General features: G+C 39.8%; 1 protein-coding gene across 2 annotated transcripts in view; it reads left to right on the forward strand.

The window, feature by feature from the left end:
• OS9 (OS9 endoplasmic reticulum lectin) overlaps positions 1-14,116 on the forward strand; it is an 81,780-nt gene that overhangs the window by 43,242 nt on the left and 24,422 nt on the right. For both annotated transcript variants that reach the window (XM_089692652.1, XM_089692656.1), the window contains exons 6-11: positions 3,568-3,769; positions 5,426-5,575; positions 6,550-6,677; positions 11,332-11,377; positions 11,610-11,695; positions 13,203-13,424. In XM_089692652.1, the coding sequence (XP_089548778.1) occupies positions 3,568-3,769; positions 5,426-5,575; positions 6,550-6,677; positions 11,332-11,377; positions 11,610-11,695; positions 13,203-13,424 (834 nt within the window). The remainder of the gene's footprint in view (positions 1-3,567; positions 3,770-5,425; positions 5,576-6,549; positions 6,678-11,331; positions 11,378-11,609; positions 11,696-13,202; positions 13,425-14,116) is intronic.

The following is a 14,116-nucleotide window of genomic DNA, read 5'->3' on the forward strand; positions in this document are numbered from 1 at the left end:
CCAACCCAGGCCATCACCCCATTCCACCAACGGGAACCCGAACAACGTCACCTGGACTTGTGGTAGGCCACAACAGCAAAAAGTCATAATCCGTAAGTCCAGGAGGAGACCCCCCCCTACTCAGGGATGGAATTCAAGGGAACAGTCTGGATCAGGCCCAGAGGAAGCCTCGCCGCGGATCCAAATGAATGAGCTGGGCTCTGAGTAGCGGCTTCCGGCGAAAGAAAGTAAAGATTCCAAGAGAGTGGGCCTTCTCCGGCGTGGCAACAGAGTGACTCTGTTGCCACGCCGGAGAAGGCCCACTCTCTTGGAATCCCCTGGATGCTCAAACTATATGGGGAGCACTGGCAAGATAGTTTGGGACTTGGTGTCATCCTTTTTCCATATGGGGTACCACTTATACGTGGACTATTTTTATTGAAGCATTCCACTATTTAGATATTTGTACAATCTTGGAATTGACGCATGTGGCGACCTAGTGTGTGCCCACCATTAGAAGTGGGTGGATGCAGGGCGGTATATTCTAATGGTGGGCATACCACACTCTCTTTCTGGCAGATTTTTTATTTTTTTTTTGTTCAGCCCATAGGCTGCGTATAGGCATCATCCTGCTATCATTTTTTTCAGCTGGTGATCAACTTTCATATAAAAGCAATCTTAGTGGCTAATAAGCTATAAGATTGCGTTTTCAAGCAGTGGGAGACTATGCCCCCCTCCCCCACTGCCTTCTTGGGCAGTCCCGTGCCATCGGGGGAACCTGAGAATGCAGCCAGCTGACCGTAGAGCTGATTGGAGACCGGAATGGTGCCAATCATCTTTATAGTCTAAGAAATCGGAAGCTACGAGCATTTCATCACTTCAGTTTCACTGAATATAAACAGCGCCATTTGTAAATTGGGAAAGCATCTGATCACACTGATCTTGGTGAGATTAGATAATGTAAGGGCAGAGGAGACATCTAGAGTCTGATAGACCTCCGATTTCTCAAAAAGGAATGACAATGCCCATTGAAGTTATAGGGGATATTTTCATTCCCTGTGATAGCATTAAAAGTGATCCAAAAACAACAAAAAAATGAAAGGAACAGTGTAAAAATAATTTAAAAAATGAAAATAACTTATGTAAACAGCGGTTGCACCATGCATGGGAGATATCGCCCCGAACATCAGATCAAGGGCAGTAATTATAGCACTAGAACTCCTCTGTAAATCTAAAATGGTAGCTTTTAAAGGCTTTTAAAGCATTGCCTATGGATATTAAAAATGTATGCACTTTTGTTGCCATTGCACGGGGCATGCACAGTTTTAAATCATGTCATGTTTGGTATCTATTTGTTCGACATGCCATCATCTTTTATATTTTACCGAATAATTGGCCAATATATTCTGTTTTTGTGCATTAAAAGTAAAGTGTATTTTTTTTTTTTTTTAATTGCGTTTGAAAAATCGCTGCGCGAGCACTATGTGACATATAAAAAATTGCAGCACCGACCATTTTATTCACTAGAGTGTCTGCATTAAAAAAATATATATAATGTTTGGCGGTTCAAAGTAATTTCCTAGCATAAAATAGATTTTTTTTTTTTTTCATGTGAACAAAATGTCAGAAAAGGCTTGGTCTTCAGGTGGTTAGAAGAGTGAATGATGTGTGGCATAAACTTCTAATGCTGGGCATCAAATGCCCCCACCCCCCAAAACGACCCTTTTTTGGAAAGTAGACACCCCAAACTATTTGCAGAGAGGCATGTTGAGTCAATAGAAGAATTTTTCTTTTATTTACAAGTTTTTGGAAAATGACAATTTTTTTTTTTTACTCAAAATTGTCAAATGATTTATTTCTCACATGTACCAAGGGTATATGTGGAATTACTCCCCAAAATACATTTTCCTACTTCTCCTGAGTATGGGGGTACCACATGTGAGAGACTCTTTTGGCAGTCTAGCCAAGTACAGGACCACAAAATCCAATAAGCATCTTCAGGCTTTTAAAGGGCTTTATTTCCTCATTAAACTTCCTGACTACCCATCACAGTTTCGGAGGCCCTGAAATGCCAGGATAGCACCAAACCCCCCCACCCAGTGACTCCTTTTTGGAAAGTAGACACCCCAAGGAATTTGATAAGAAGCATGGTAAGTATTTTGCAGATCTCGTTTGTTGCCACAAGTTTTTGGAATATGAAGAAAGAAAACAAAAACCTATTTTTTTCTTTTTTTTTATATTTCAAAACCTTGTGAGAAAAAATTAGATCTGCAAAATACTCACCATGCCTTTTTTAAAATTCCTTAGGGTGTCTACGTTACAAAAAGGAGTCATTTGGGGGGTTTGGTGCTATCCTGGCATTTCAGGGCCTTCGCAACTGTGATGGGTAGTGAGGAAGTGAAATGAGGAAGTTATGCACCTTCAGGCTTTCAAAGTGGTCCTTGGATTTCAGGCTCCCGTAGCTGTGGCTAGGCTCCCAAAAAGTCTCCTACGTGTGCTATCCCCATACTCTGTAGAAGTAGCAGAATATATTTTGGGATGTAATTCCACATATATACCCATGGCTTGTGTGAGAAATATAGATTTTAAATGGCAATGCTGTGTAAAAAAAAAAAAAAGTTTTTGTAATTTTCCATAAACTTGTGGAAAAAAAATAAATCTTCCATGGACTCAATATGCCTCTCAGCAGATAGCTTGGGGTGTCTACTTTCCGAAAAGGGGTAATTTGGGAGAGTTTGTACTGCCCTGGTATTTTAACACCAAGAAATGTGATGGGCAGTGAGAAAGTAAAAACTGTAAATTCTATTATCTATACCACAGTTTGTAGAGGCTATAACTTTCACACAAACCAATTAATATACATATATTGAGATTTTTTTTCATCAAAGACATGTAGCAGAATACATTTTATCCTAAATGTACGACTAACTTTTGAGTTTATTGGTTATTTCTTTATAACCAAGAGTGAAAAAATTGTGGGGTGTTTTTTATTTATTTTTTATCAATATTGTTGGTCTTTTTTTTTTTTGTTAGCGCAGAAAGGTGATCAAAATACCACCAAAAGAAAGCTCTATTTGTTTGAAAAAAAGGACTTAAATTTCATTTGGGTACAGCATTGCACGACCGCGTAATTACCAGTTGAAATAGTGCAGTGCCAAACAGCAAAAAATGGCCTGGTCAAGAAGGGGGATAAATCCTCTGGAGGGCAAGTGGTTAAACACTTGAAGACCCGCTAACGTACATATATGTTGCAGCTTTCAAGTGAGTTTATCGGGGCTATGGCTGCAGCCGTTAGCCATAACCCTGGTATTAAAATTTTCAGCTAGCGATTTTCTCTTTTTCCTAAAAGTGATCCGAGCAGCTGATTAGCCAACACAAGCAAGAATTTAATATTGTTGGGTTTTTTTTTCTTTCTTTTTTTTTTGTTAAACATAGCTGAAAATGCACAAAGTATAATGTTTTCTAGTTCATAGACAATTGTCTTTTTTCTGTTTTTACAACAAAAAAATGTGTAGGAAGGATACTTTTTTTTTTTTTTTTTTTTCCTTTCGTTAAAAATATATTATATTGGGTATTTTGTTTTTGCAGTTCATGTGTGAAGAAGGTTCTGGAGACTACATTGCACGAGTGGATGAGCCCCAGTCTTGTACATATGTTCTGACTGTACATACCACTCGCATCTGCAATCATCCCTTCCTGCGCCCTCCTTCTACAGGCACCCCACAGTCCATAAGGTGCCACCCTGCTCTCAGCCCTGAGCAGTATGTTGAATATGTTAAAGCACAAGTCTGTAAGTAAAGCATTGTTTTTGTTTCTCTTTTGGAAGTAAAAGCTTGTTTTCAAGGGGAAAAAAATTCCATTGCTTAATGTGTTGCTGTAGTCCACTCTGCAGTCATTGCTGTTCCCACATAGTGAGCACAAAGTAAAGGTTTCCAGTCTAACTGGAATTTAGATCTGAGCTGATGGCATGTTTGCCCTGTAAATTGAATTTCATGCTTTTTAAAACTGAAAATCAAAGGCATCCCTGAAAACAAAGGACCAATATTGACCCTTTTTGCTGCTGATCTCCACGGTCTTTGAGTTAGTCTGGCTGAAACATTTTTAGCTTCCAACATGTTCGTGTGTTGAATGCCTGGTTACCCCTCTGTGCGCTGTGGATATATCATATATCTTTTGTCCCTTACGTCACACTACTGTGTCCTGTAGTAACTAGGGGCTAGAGGAAGGAACCAGAAGGTGCAAAAGGGGACTAGACATCTGACACAGACTTGTTGAAGTTTTGTGGGCTGTGGGCAATAGTAGTGGGGGGAGGGGTCAGTGTTAACCATTTCTTTCAGGGATGTCAGTTCTAAAAACACTGAGTCTCCCATATGTGTGACAGCATTTAAAATGTACACTAGGGATTCGTTTTGGATATGCCATTACCATGGATTTGTGGTGAATCATGCAGGTTCTAAGTGTAGTTAGAATTCGTGTGGGCAATTTGTTTTTTTTAACCCTAACACTGCGTAGCCAGCAGGCTTAGAAGGGCCACCTCAATAGAAAAGCAATACTGATGCTGCTGCAGAAAAAGGATAGAGGAAAAAGTGAAAAAATACACAAGGCATATTGGTGTCTGAAGATAGTACTTTTAAAGTGGTTTTAAAGGCTCATGGTTTATTTACCTCTGTGCATGAAGGTAAAAAGCCTTCTGTGTGGAGCAGCGCCCCTAAAACCTACCTGAGCCTCCTCTCGGCCCAGCGATGTGCACGAGAGCCTTGACTCTCCCGGGTCTCTCCCTGCTCATTGGCTCTGCTACTTCAATCACAGCCAGTGAGCCATTGAGAAGAGTGTGAATGGACATACAGAGCAGCGGCTCGGGAACCCCCATTGCAACCTGCTTTCTATGGGGCAGGAGGTAGGGCCCTACAGAGGAGGATCGGGGCTGCTCTGTGCAAAATCAGTGCACAGAGCACATAAGTATGACATGTTTGTTATTTTTTTTAAAAAATGAACCTTTTATAATATCTTTCATTCTGATTGTGTACTCAACCCTTTGCTGTTTGTGTTTTTTTTTTTTTTTTTTTTTTTTTTGGGGGGGGGGGGGGGTTGCTACAAGGCTTCCATTTAAAGAAAAATAGATTGCTTATTAGCCCTATGATTTAATAACAAGATTCATCCCGCTTAGATCTTAATGGGGTTTGCCTTGAATTTCAAGCAAAAATCGTGAAACTCTTCACAAACCCAAGCAAATTTGCTTATCTTTACCGTACATGCCTTTTTTTTCATGGTAATCAAGAGGCTAGAAAACCTTTAGATCACCCAAATTAACAGTGCCAACAATTATATACACCTAATCGTTGCCCTATTTTCAATGTTTTGTTTGGACATAAAATCTTTTTGTAACATTTTAATTATAATATATTTCTATATTGAAATATCTTTCTTTTTTTTTTTTTTTTTACAGCTGACACAAAGCGCATTGTAGAGGAATTGTCAGAAGAATTGAAAACACTCGATCTTAAAACATTGCCAAACAAAGGTTCCGCTTCCTCTGATCGAGAGAAGCTCCTGAATATAGCAGAATCTGTAGAGGGACATCCACAAGAGGAGAGCGGTAGGTGGCATTGGCTTCACCAAATTTACCTGTAAAAAAAAAAATCAAAAAGTCATCTTATGCTGTAAGGACATGCAAGTAGTTTTTTTTCTCAAAGGGATAGTTCATCTTCTAGACCAAAGAACTGCCTATGTGGGTGTCTCTGGATAAAAACAAATTGTATGTCTCTGACTAAAGTTGAATAATCGCCTTGCTATAGGTGTAGGTTAATAATGTACCTCGTGAATCCTGACTGGAATATTCCCAGGACGTTGCTAAGTGAGGCCTAGTCATGCTCACCCCCACCATCACAGGAGTGAGCTTTTTCTGATTCTGACCCCTCACGTGCTCTCTCTCCCTTGATGTAGTAGCTTTGAGCTCATCATCTGAGAGCTCAATCCTATGATGGTGGAGGTGAGCAGTAATGACTAGGCCTCACCTAGCAACATCCTGGGAGTATTCCAGTCAGGTTTCATGAGGTACGTAAATGGCCAACACCTATAGCAAGGGCATCATTCAGATTTAATCAGCGATAGTTTGTTCTTATCTACAGACGCCGCTTATCTTAAGTAATTTTTTGGTAAAGGTGAACTATCCCTTTAAACTAGACAAACTAAGGGTGTTAGTCACTTAAATGAGTTGTGAAGTTTCATTGTCCATTTAATGAATTAAAGCGTTCTAATGATTCCAGACAGTGGAGCTAGCAATAATTATTTTTTGTTATTTTGATGTGGAGTGTGGCTGATGTATATTAGCAATTTAGCATGGGTTTCCTCCAAGTACCTCTGGTTTTCTCACACCCTCTAAAGACATGTTGGTTAATTGGTGCCTGTCTAAATCTGCCATAGTATGCATGTGAAATAAGGACCTTGGGTTATAAGATCCCTGAGAGCAGGGTCTGATGTAAATGTTGAGTTAGGTAAAGCTCTCTGTAAATTGTTGGTGCTGTGTATTAATATAATTTTAATGTTTTAATTAATGACTACATTCTGCAGTTGAAGATTCTGCTACAGTTGAGCAGGATGAAAGTGGTGCGACTCTAGAGCAAGAAGAAGCAGAGATCTGGAATAAAATAAGTCAGCCACAGGATGCAGAAACACAGATGTCAGACACTGAACCCACGGTAAAGTCTTTGTATAGTGTGGTTATAAAACAAAGTTCTTGATATCTGCATACGGCACATTTGCACTGTCATTTATGTATGTAAAATCTACAGTATTTGGTTGAACTGCAAATGGTGAACATTTTTAAGAGCGCAGCTGTGGGTCTTCTAGCTCATGGCAAAGCTACCTGGCTTTTTTCAGATTTCACAACCTGCCTTTTGAAAGCCCATGTTGGGCTGTGCTTCACAAATGATGTATGGCCTTAAAAATCCATTAAAATGCAATCTATTTATCAGAGCAACCCAAAAACATTTGATTTATTCTAGCAATTTGCATGTAGCAACTCCAGGGCCATTGCTTTACTGTTAATATTATTTGGGTGTCATACAAAGGGTTTGTGCACACAGGTATATTCACATGCACCCAATGCAGCATAGAGGATGCAAGTGAGAATTGCATCTTGGTATTGAATATATAGGGACAGAAAGCTGAATACTGCTTGCCTTTTCACACCTTAATATGTGTTGAATGCTTGTGTGGAAAAGATGTTTAATACTGCCCCATCTTACCCAATTCGGTGAAGCAGAGTGCTCTGCCATAAAAGCATGACAGATGTCCATGTGCACTAAACCAAATATCATCCACATATTAAAATATAAAGTAGCCTTTAATAATATTTTATAAGTCTAGTTGTAGTATCAAATGTAAGGGTTTTTGATGATCCTTTTGATTTGTTTTCACAAAGGGCTCAGAGTTCAGAAGGGGAAAAAAGTTGAGGTCCAGTCAATTAGCTATACTTAAACCTGCTTCCACCCCCATTCTAAGCCTGTTCTAATTACCATGTAAAGGAAAGATGTATTTACTTGTCTATTCTGAAGGTGCTGTGTTCCGGTCATATAATTTGGCTCCCAACACGGGCTTCAGTGTAGAGGGGGGACAGCTAACAGATGCACCATACAGTGAAGGAAACAAGTATTTGATCTCCTGCTGATTTTGAATGTTTGCCCACTCACAAAGAAATGATCAGTCTAAAAATTGAATGGTAGGTGTATTGTAACACTGAGACAGAATGGCAACAAAAAATTAGAAAGAAATGCATGTCTAACAAATGCACATAAGGGAAATATGTATTTGATCCCCTTCACAAAACATGACTTGGTACTTGGTGGCAAATTCCTTGTTGGCAATCACAGAGGTCAGACGTTTCCTGTAGTTGGCCACCAGGTTTGCACATATCTCAGGAGGGATTTCGGCCCACTCCTCTTGGCAGATCCTCTCCAAGTCATTAAGGTTTAGTGGCTGGCGTTTGGCAACTCGAACTTTCAGCTCCCTCCACAGATTTTCAATCGGATTAAGGTCTGGAGACTGGCTAGGCCACTGCAGGACCTTAATGTGCTTTTTCTTGAGCCACTCCTTTGTTGCCTGGCCGTGTGTTTTGGGTCATTGCCATGTTGGAACACCCATCCATGACCCATTTTCAATGCCCTGGCTGAGGGAAGAAGGTTCTCACCCAAGATTTGATGATACATTGCCCTGTCCATTGTCCCTTTTGATGTGGTGCAATTGTCCTGTCCCCTTAGCAGAAAAACACCACCAAAGCAGAATGTTTCCACCACCATGTTTGACAGTTGAGATGGTGTTCTTGGGGTCATTGGCAGCATTCCTCCTCCTCCAAACATGGTGAGTTGAGTTGATGCCAAAGAGCTCGATTTTGGTCTCATCTGACCACAACACGTTCAACCAGTTCTCCTCTGCATCATTCGGATGTTCAGTGGCAAACTTCAGAAGGGCCTAGACATGTGCTTTCTTGTGCAGAGGGACCTTGCATGCACTGCAGGATTTCAATCCTTGTCGGCGTAGTGTGTTCCCAATTGTTTTCTTGGTGACTGTGGCCCCAGCTTCCTGGAGATCATTGACAAGATCCTTGCGTGTAGTTCTGGAAGGATTCCTCACTGTTCTCCTGATCATTGACACTCCACGAGGTGAGATCTTGTATGGTGCACCAGACCTAGGGAGACTGACAGTTGTTTTGTCTTTCTTCCATTTGCAAATGATTGCACCAACTGTTGTCACCTTCTCACCAAGCTGCTTGGCAATAGTTTTGTAGCCCAGTCCAGCCTTGTGTAGGTCTACAATCTTGTCCCTGACATCCTTGGACAGCTCTTTGGTCTTTGCCATGGTGGAGAGTTTGGAATCTGATTTTTGATTGCTCCTGTGGACAGGTGACTTTTATACAGGTAACAAAGTGAGATTAGTATCACTCCCTTTAAGAGACTGCTTCTAATCTCAGCTTATTACCTGTATGAGACACCTGGTAGCCAGAAATCCTGCTGAATGATAGGCGATCAAATACTCATTTCCCTCATGAACATGAAAATCCGTGCATAATTTGTTACACATGCATTCCTTTTGAATTTTTTGTTGCTATTCTGTCTGTGTTACAATACACCTACAATTCGATTTTTAGACTGATCATTTCTTCGTGAGTGGGCAAACATTCAAAATCAGCAGGGGATCAAATACCTATTCCTTCACTGTAGTAAGCCCATGTGTGATGACACCACGTAAGCACTGCTCTTCACTGAAGCTGGCTGCTGGCGTGATCATGTAACCTGGACCAAAGCGCCCTCAGAATAGGTAAATATAGCCATCTTTCCTTTACAGGGAAAGGACAGTTAGGGTAGACTTGGAATGGGGGTGGGAACTGGTTAAAGGGGTAACTCCATTTTCATTACAAGTAATATTGTAATTGAAAGTATTAAAAATGATCTTTCTTAATCAATCTGCACTGCTGTAATTTTCTATAAAAGTTAGCAAAGCTATGATCAGATTTGAATAGTAAACCATACTATGGTGCTACTGGGACACACAGGTGACTGAAAGTTAATATGTATAAAACATGGGGTGAATTCAACTAAATAGTGGCTGCTCCCTTTAAAACAGGTCCTGAGAACCTAATACACATAGAAGAAAAACATGCAGAAGAGGGCACTTCCATCTAAATGCAAACTTTTTAAACAGTGACAGTATGAATAAAAGTATTGAACTCGCTTAGATATAGGTTGGTAGTATGTGTATCATCCTTAGAAGTGTGGCTATCCAAGCTACTGCGGAGATCGGCAGGCAAGCGGCTGGTGGTTATGCAGTGCAGTGATAGGAAGCAGCTGGATGGAGGAATGTGAAGACCGCTAGGAGAGGGAACCTTGTTTTTCCTCTGTAATTTTCTATAAAATACAGTATGGCAACCTGGAGATGTTCTGTACAGGACACCCTGCAGAAATGTAATTTCCTTGTCGTGAAATTGGCTTACTAATTTTCCCAGAAGTCTGCACTAAAAAGTCAGATCTTGGGCATCCACTGCAACACAAATCTAATTTTTGGTGAGATGCTTCCAAAGGGAACTCGCATCTAAAGGACTGCAGACCCTGCAGTTTTCCTCATTAGAACCCTGCAGCAGCTGATTGATAATTAGGATTAACCACCTCCTGTCTGGCCGTTGTATAGAAACGGCCAGACGGTGGCAGTGCAGGTCGAGTGGCTGTTTATAAATGGTCTCCCTGGGAGCGCGCAGCACTGCGATCTGGTGCCCGCTGTGTCCTCCTATCGTCGTATGGGACCTCTGCGAGGTCCCGATCATGTGATCACTGATTAGCCAATCGGTGATTACATGCAGAGTAGTAAGCAAGATGTTACTTCTGACATCATTGCTTACTACGTGTGAAATCTGTGAATGATCACAGAGGTCACATGGTACAAGGCCATTCACAACAGCCTTGTACCATGTGACAAGCTGTGACCAATCACAGCTCACACAGTAGTTCTCAATGGCTGCAAGAATGCAGCCAGAGAGAAGGAGAAATGATTGCTTTTACAGCCTTTATGGGTGTAAAAGCAATTCGTGTAAAAAAGAAAAAAAAACCCATAATATTAAAAAATAAAATAAAAATGTAAAAAAAATGTTTAAAAATTATAATTTTTGGTTATAAACTAATTTGGGGTAATTTTTTTGTTTTCACTAAAAAGATAACGGATTCAATTTTGGCCAAGATTTGTGATGAAATATTTATTTGCAAAATTTTATAAGAACACTTTTTTTCCCCAAATTTTTGGACATTTTCATTTACATAGCAAAAAAAATAAAAATCTCAGTAGTGAATAAATACCACCAAAATAAAGCTTTATCTGTCTCAAAAAAATGCTAAAAAATTCATATGGGTACAGTGTTGCATGACCGTGCAATTGTCATTCAAAGTGTGATAGCACTGAAAGCCGAAAATTGGCCTGGGCAGGAAGGGGGTAAAAGTGTCCGGACGTGAAGTGGTTAACAAAAGGTAGGAATCTGCAACAAAATTTGATTATCCAGAGGTGTGTGTGTGTGTGTGTGTGTGTGTTTCTCCCCCCAAATGAAAGTGCAGTTACTGTTTAAGCATTGTTCACATTTGACTGGATGTCTACTTTTGTGCAGAAGTGTGAACCATACTTTCATATTTGCATTTATCATCTGAGATTTGAATAGTAAACCATACTACAAGTGAAAATTGCATTGGTGTAACACATATTGTTATATTATTGGTGCAGTGGCAAGTGTAGATTTAGTTATACTAATTTCTAATAATGAAATCACTATTTTTCTGCAATTTAATCTTTTTTTTTTTTTTTGGCTTCTTTATGTAGCAAGGAGTATTCCCCAATCATAACAATCCAGCTGAAGGGACACAAGGTTAGTACACATTATGTGATCTCTTGATTACTGCAAGATGGTTAGTATAATGTGAAAAATTATCCCAGCAAATCATGCAGTCTTTATTATAACTTCTCTCTATGCACACCGTTTCTGATTCACTAATAACAAGTGATCATATTTATTACTATGAACTTTGTCCTTTTTCAGTATCTAGCTTGGTTTTATGTAGCCATTATTCGTAAACAGCACCCCTCTTTCATCACTGTAGGTACACACAAGACTCTCCGCTACAGAATATTAAGAAATCAAGAAGACTTGATGAAGTTTCTTGAAGATTTAAAGAAAAACGAAAAGGTACTTTGTGGATCCAGAGAGTGTTTTTGGTGCTAAGAACTGCATGACCGCATGTAATAAAAAACAAAGCTGTTTGCTTTTCTCTGGTATGTCACTGCCTTCTGTTCATGGTGGAATTTGTCATCTTCTTGTATTTTGCTGTTTTATACCTGGAGAAATTTACCCCCCAATTTATTTTATTTTTTTTGACCAAGCACACTTTTTTAATTTTGAAATATCACACTTTATATGTTGTGAAAGATCAAACATTAGTATCTGCAGTATTTTATGGCCTCACGCACACTAGGGACATCTGGGTTGTTTTTTTTTGTTTTTTTCTGCCTCTAAACTTCCCTGCATGTTAGCCAATGTGTCCATGCACTCATAAACTTTTAGAGGAAGGAAAAAAAATCCAATGCCAGTGCATCCAGGAGCAGCAGATTTTGGCAGAAAAATGCTTCTAAATGCACGGTAACACATGTAAACAGTAGACACATTTAGTGCTTGAGCATTAATTCATTTAAATGGCCAGAATAAATTATTTATTTTGGCCAATGAAATAAATTAACACCGAAATGTTTGACATGGCTAAATGCGTTACACGTTTTTTTTTTGTTTTTTTTGCGAAAGTGCTGCTGCCGGGAGAAAAGGCTTCTAGCAGAGTTAAGAAAAAGGTCTTGTGTGCGTGAGACCTTAATGGGTAGCACTAGGTACAGGTACAGTGGAAATAAAGGCAAAATTTATGACTGCTGAAAAATATTGCTTCCTCCTACTATGCTGTATACTACTGGTAAAATAGATCTATGTAAATGTTAACTGGCTCCTGATTAACCAGTTTCCCTCCACCCTATAGCAGAAATACTGCTACAGGGCTGCGCAAAGTCACGTGTATATATACTTGATTTGCATTTCCAGGTAGGGGGTGCGTGTTCTGCCTTTGGCGGCTATGGATATCAATCATGGTGTCGCGGCCGGAGATTTTCCACCAGCACACAGCAGTCGCCGAGAAACAGTGACAGGGGAGAGACCTTTTGTGTAAACACAGGTCTCTCGTCTGTCAGCAATAACCTGCTGATGTGATGTGCTGCTGATGTGTATTTCTACACAGCAGCATGTTTCTGTAAACACACACACAGCACGCATAGTAAAACACACGGTTAACCCTTTGATCACCCAATATGTTAACCTCTTCCTGCCCAGTGTAATTAGTACAGTGTCAGTTTTTGTTTTTTTTTACTGGATGTTTTCTATAGTATAAAGTCTATATATATATATATATAATTTTGTTTTATAGTGCAAAAAATAAAAACCGTCAGAGGTGATCAAATACCACTGAAAAACCAGCTCTATTTGTGGGGAGAAAAAAAGGACAAAAATTTCATTTGGGTGCAGCATTGCATGACCAAGCAATTGTCAGTTAAAATAGCGCAGCGTCGTATCGCAAAAAATGGCCTGGTCAGGAAGAGGAGTAAATCCTCTGGAGGGAAAGTGGTTAAGCTGTGTTATGTTTTTTTTTTTTTTTCTGCAGGATGAAGACAAACTTGGCTCTGAGAACAAAGAGGCACAGAGTGAAACAGAATCGAGTACAGTTGATGAGCTGAAAGATACTGAGGATGAAGATGAACAGGCTCTCATGCAGGAATTTGAGAAAGAGTTAGAAAACTTCCTTCTACCCAAGTCTGATGTATCTCAAATTAAGGACAATGTGAAAACGGAAATGGAAAAGGAATTTAACAACATTATCGATGAGGTAGTTATTTTTGTCAAAAAAAGCAACTTTATTAACAGAGATAGAACATGGTATACTTGCATGGTATAGTACACAGCAAATGATGCACTAATAGAATCCAGTAGTGTGCAAGCTAGTTATAGGTATATCAAACAGTTGACGGTAGATACAGTACACTGGAAATACACCTGTTGTTCTACCAACTTTCAAGGCATGGGAGCCGTGTAAATATTGGGAGCCAGAGGTAGAAAGAGGAGCCATACACCCCTATATATTAGTACAATGTGGCAGGAAAGGCAGTGTATGGTGGATATGTGCAGATAAAAGGGAAGTCCAAGGCCTGAATGCAAATCCCCTGAGTCAGTGTCAGGCCACACAATTATCTGGCTGTTCAAGCCAACTGTCACATATTTTATAGAGCAGCTCCTGTGAAGATAAACACATTTTTTTTATAGGGGAGTGTAGAATTAACTTTTATCAACCAGGCGTGAAATGTAGAGGGAGCACTCTGCATCTAGTGGTGTGCAACAAGCTTCTGAGCACTAAAAAGGGTTTTGTGTAAGAAACTTGTTTGCTTCTAATTCTGAAAGAAGGCCCAGTAGGTATGGTTTAGGATTTAATTGAAGTGGAGAGCCCATACGATCATACAAGAATTTAAAAATTTGCTGCCAGTAGCCCTGTATAACTGGACAGGCCCAAAATAGAAAGAAGGT

This window comes from Staurois parvus, unplaced genomic scaffold (genome assembly GCF_062004578.1).
Source record: "Staurois parvus isolate SC_StPar_1 unplaced genomic scaffold, SC_StPar_1.0 ptg000023l, whole genome shotgun sequence".
In the NCBI taxonomy this organism is placed as follows: domain Eukaryota; kingdom Metazoa; phylum Chordata; class Amphibia; order Anura; family Ranidae; genus Staurois; species Staurois parvus.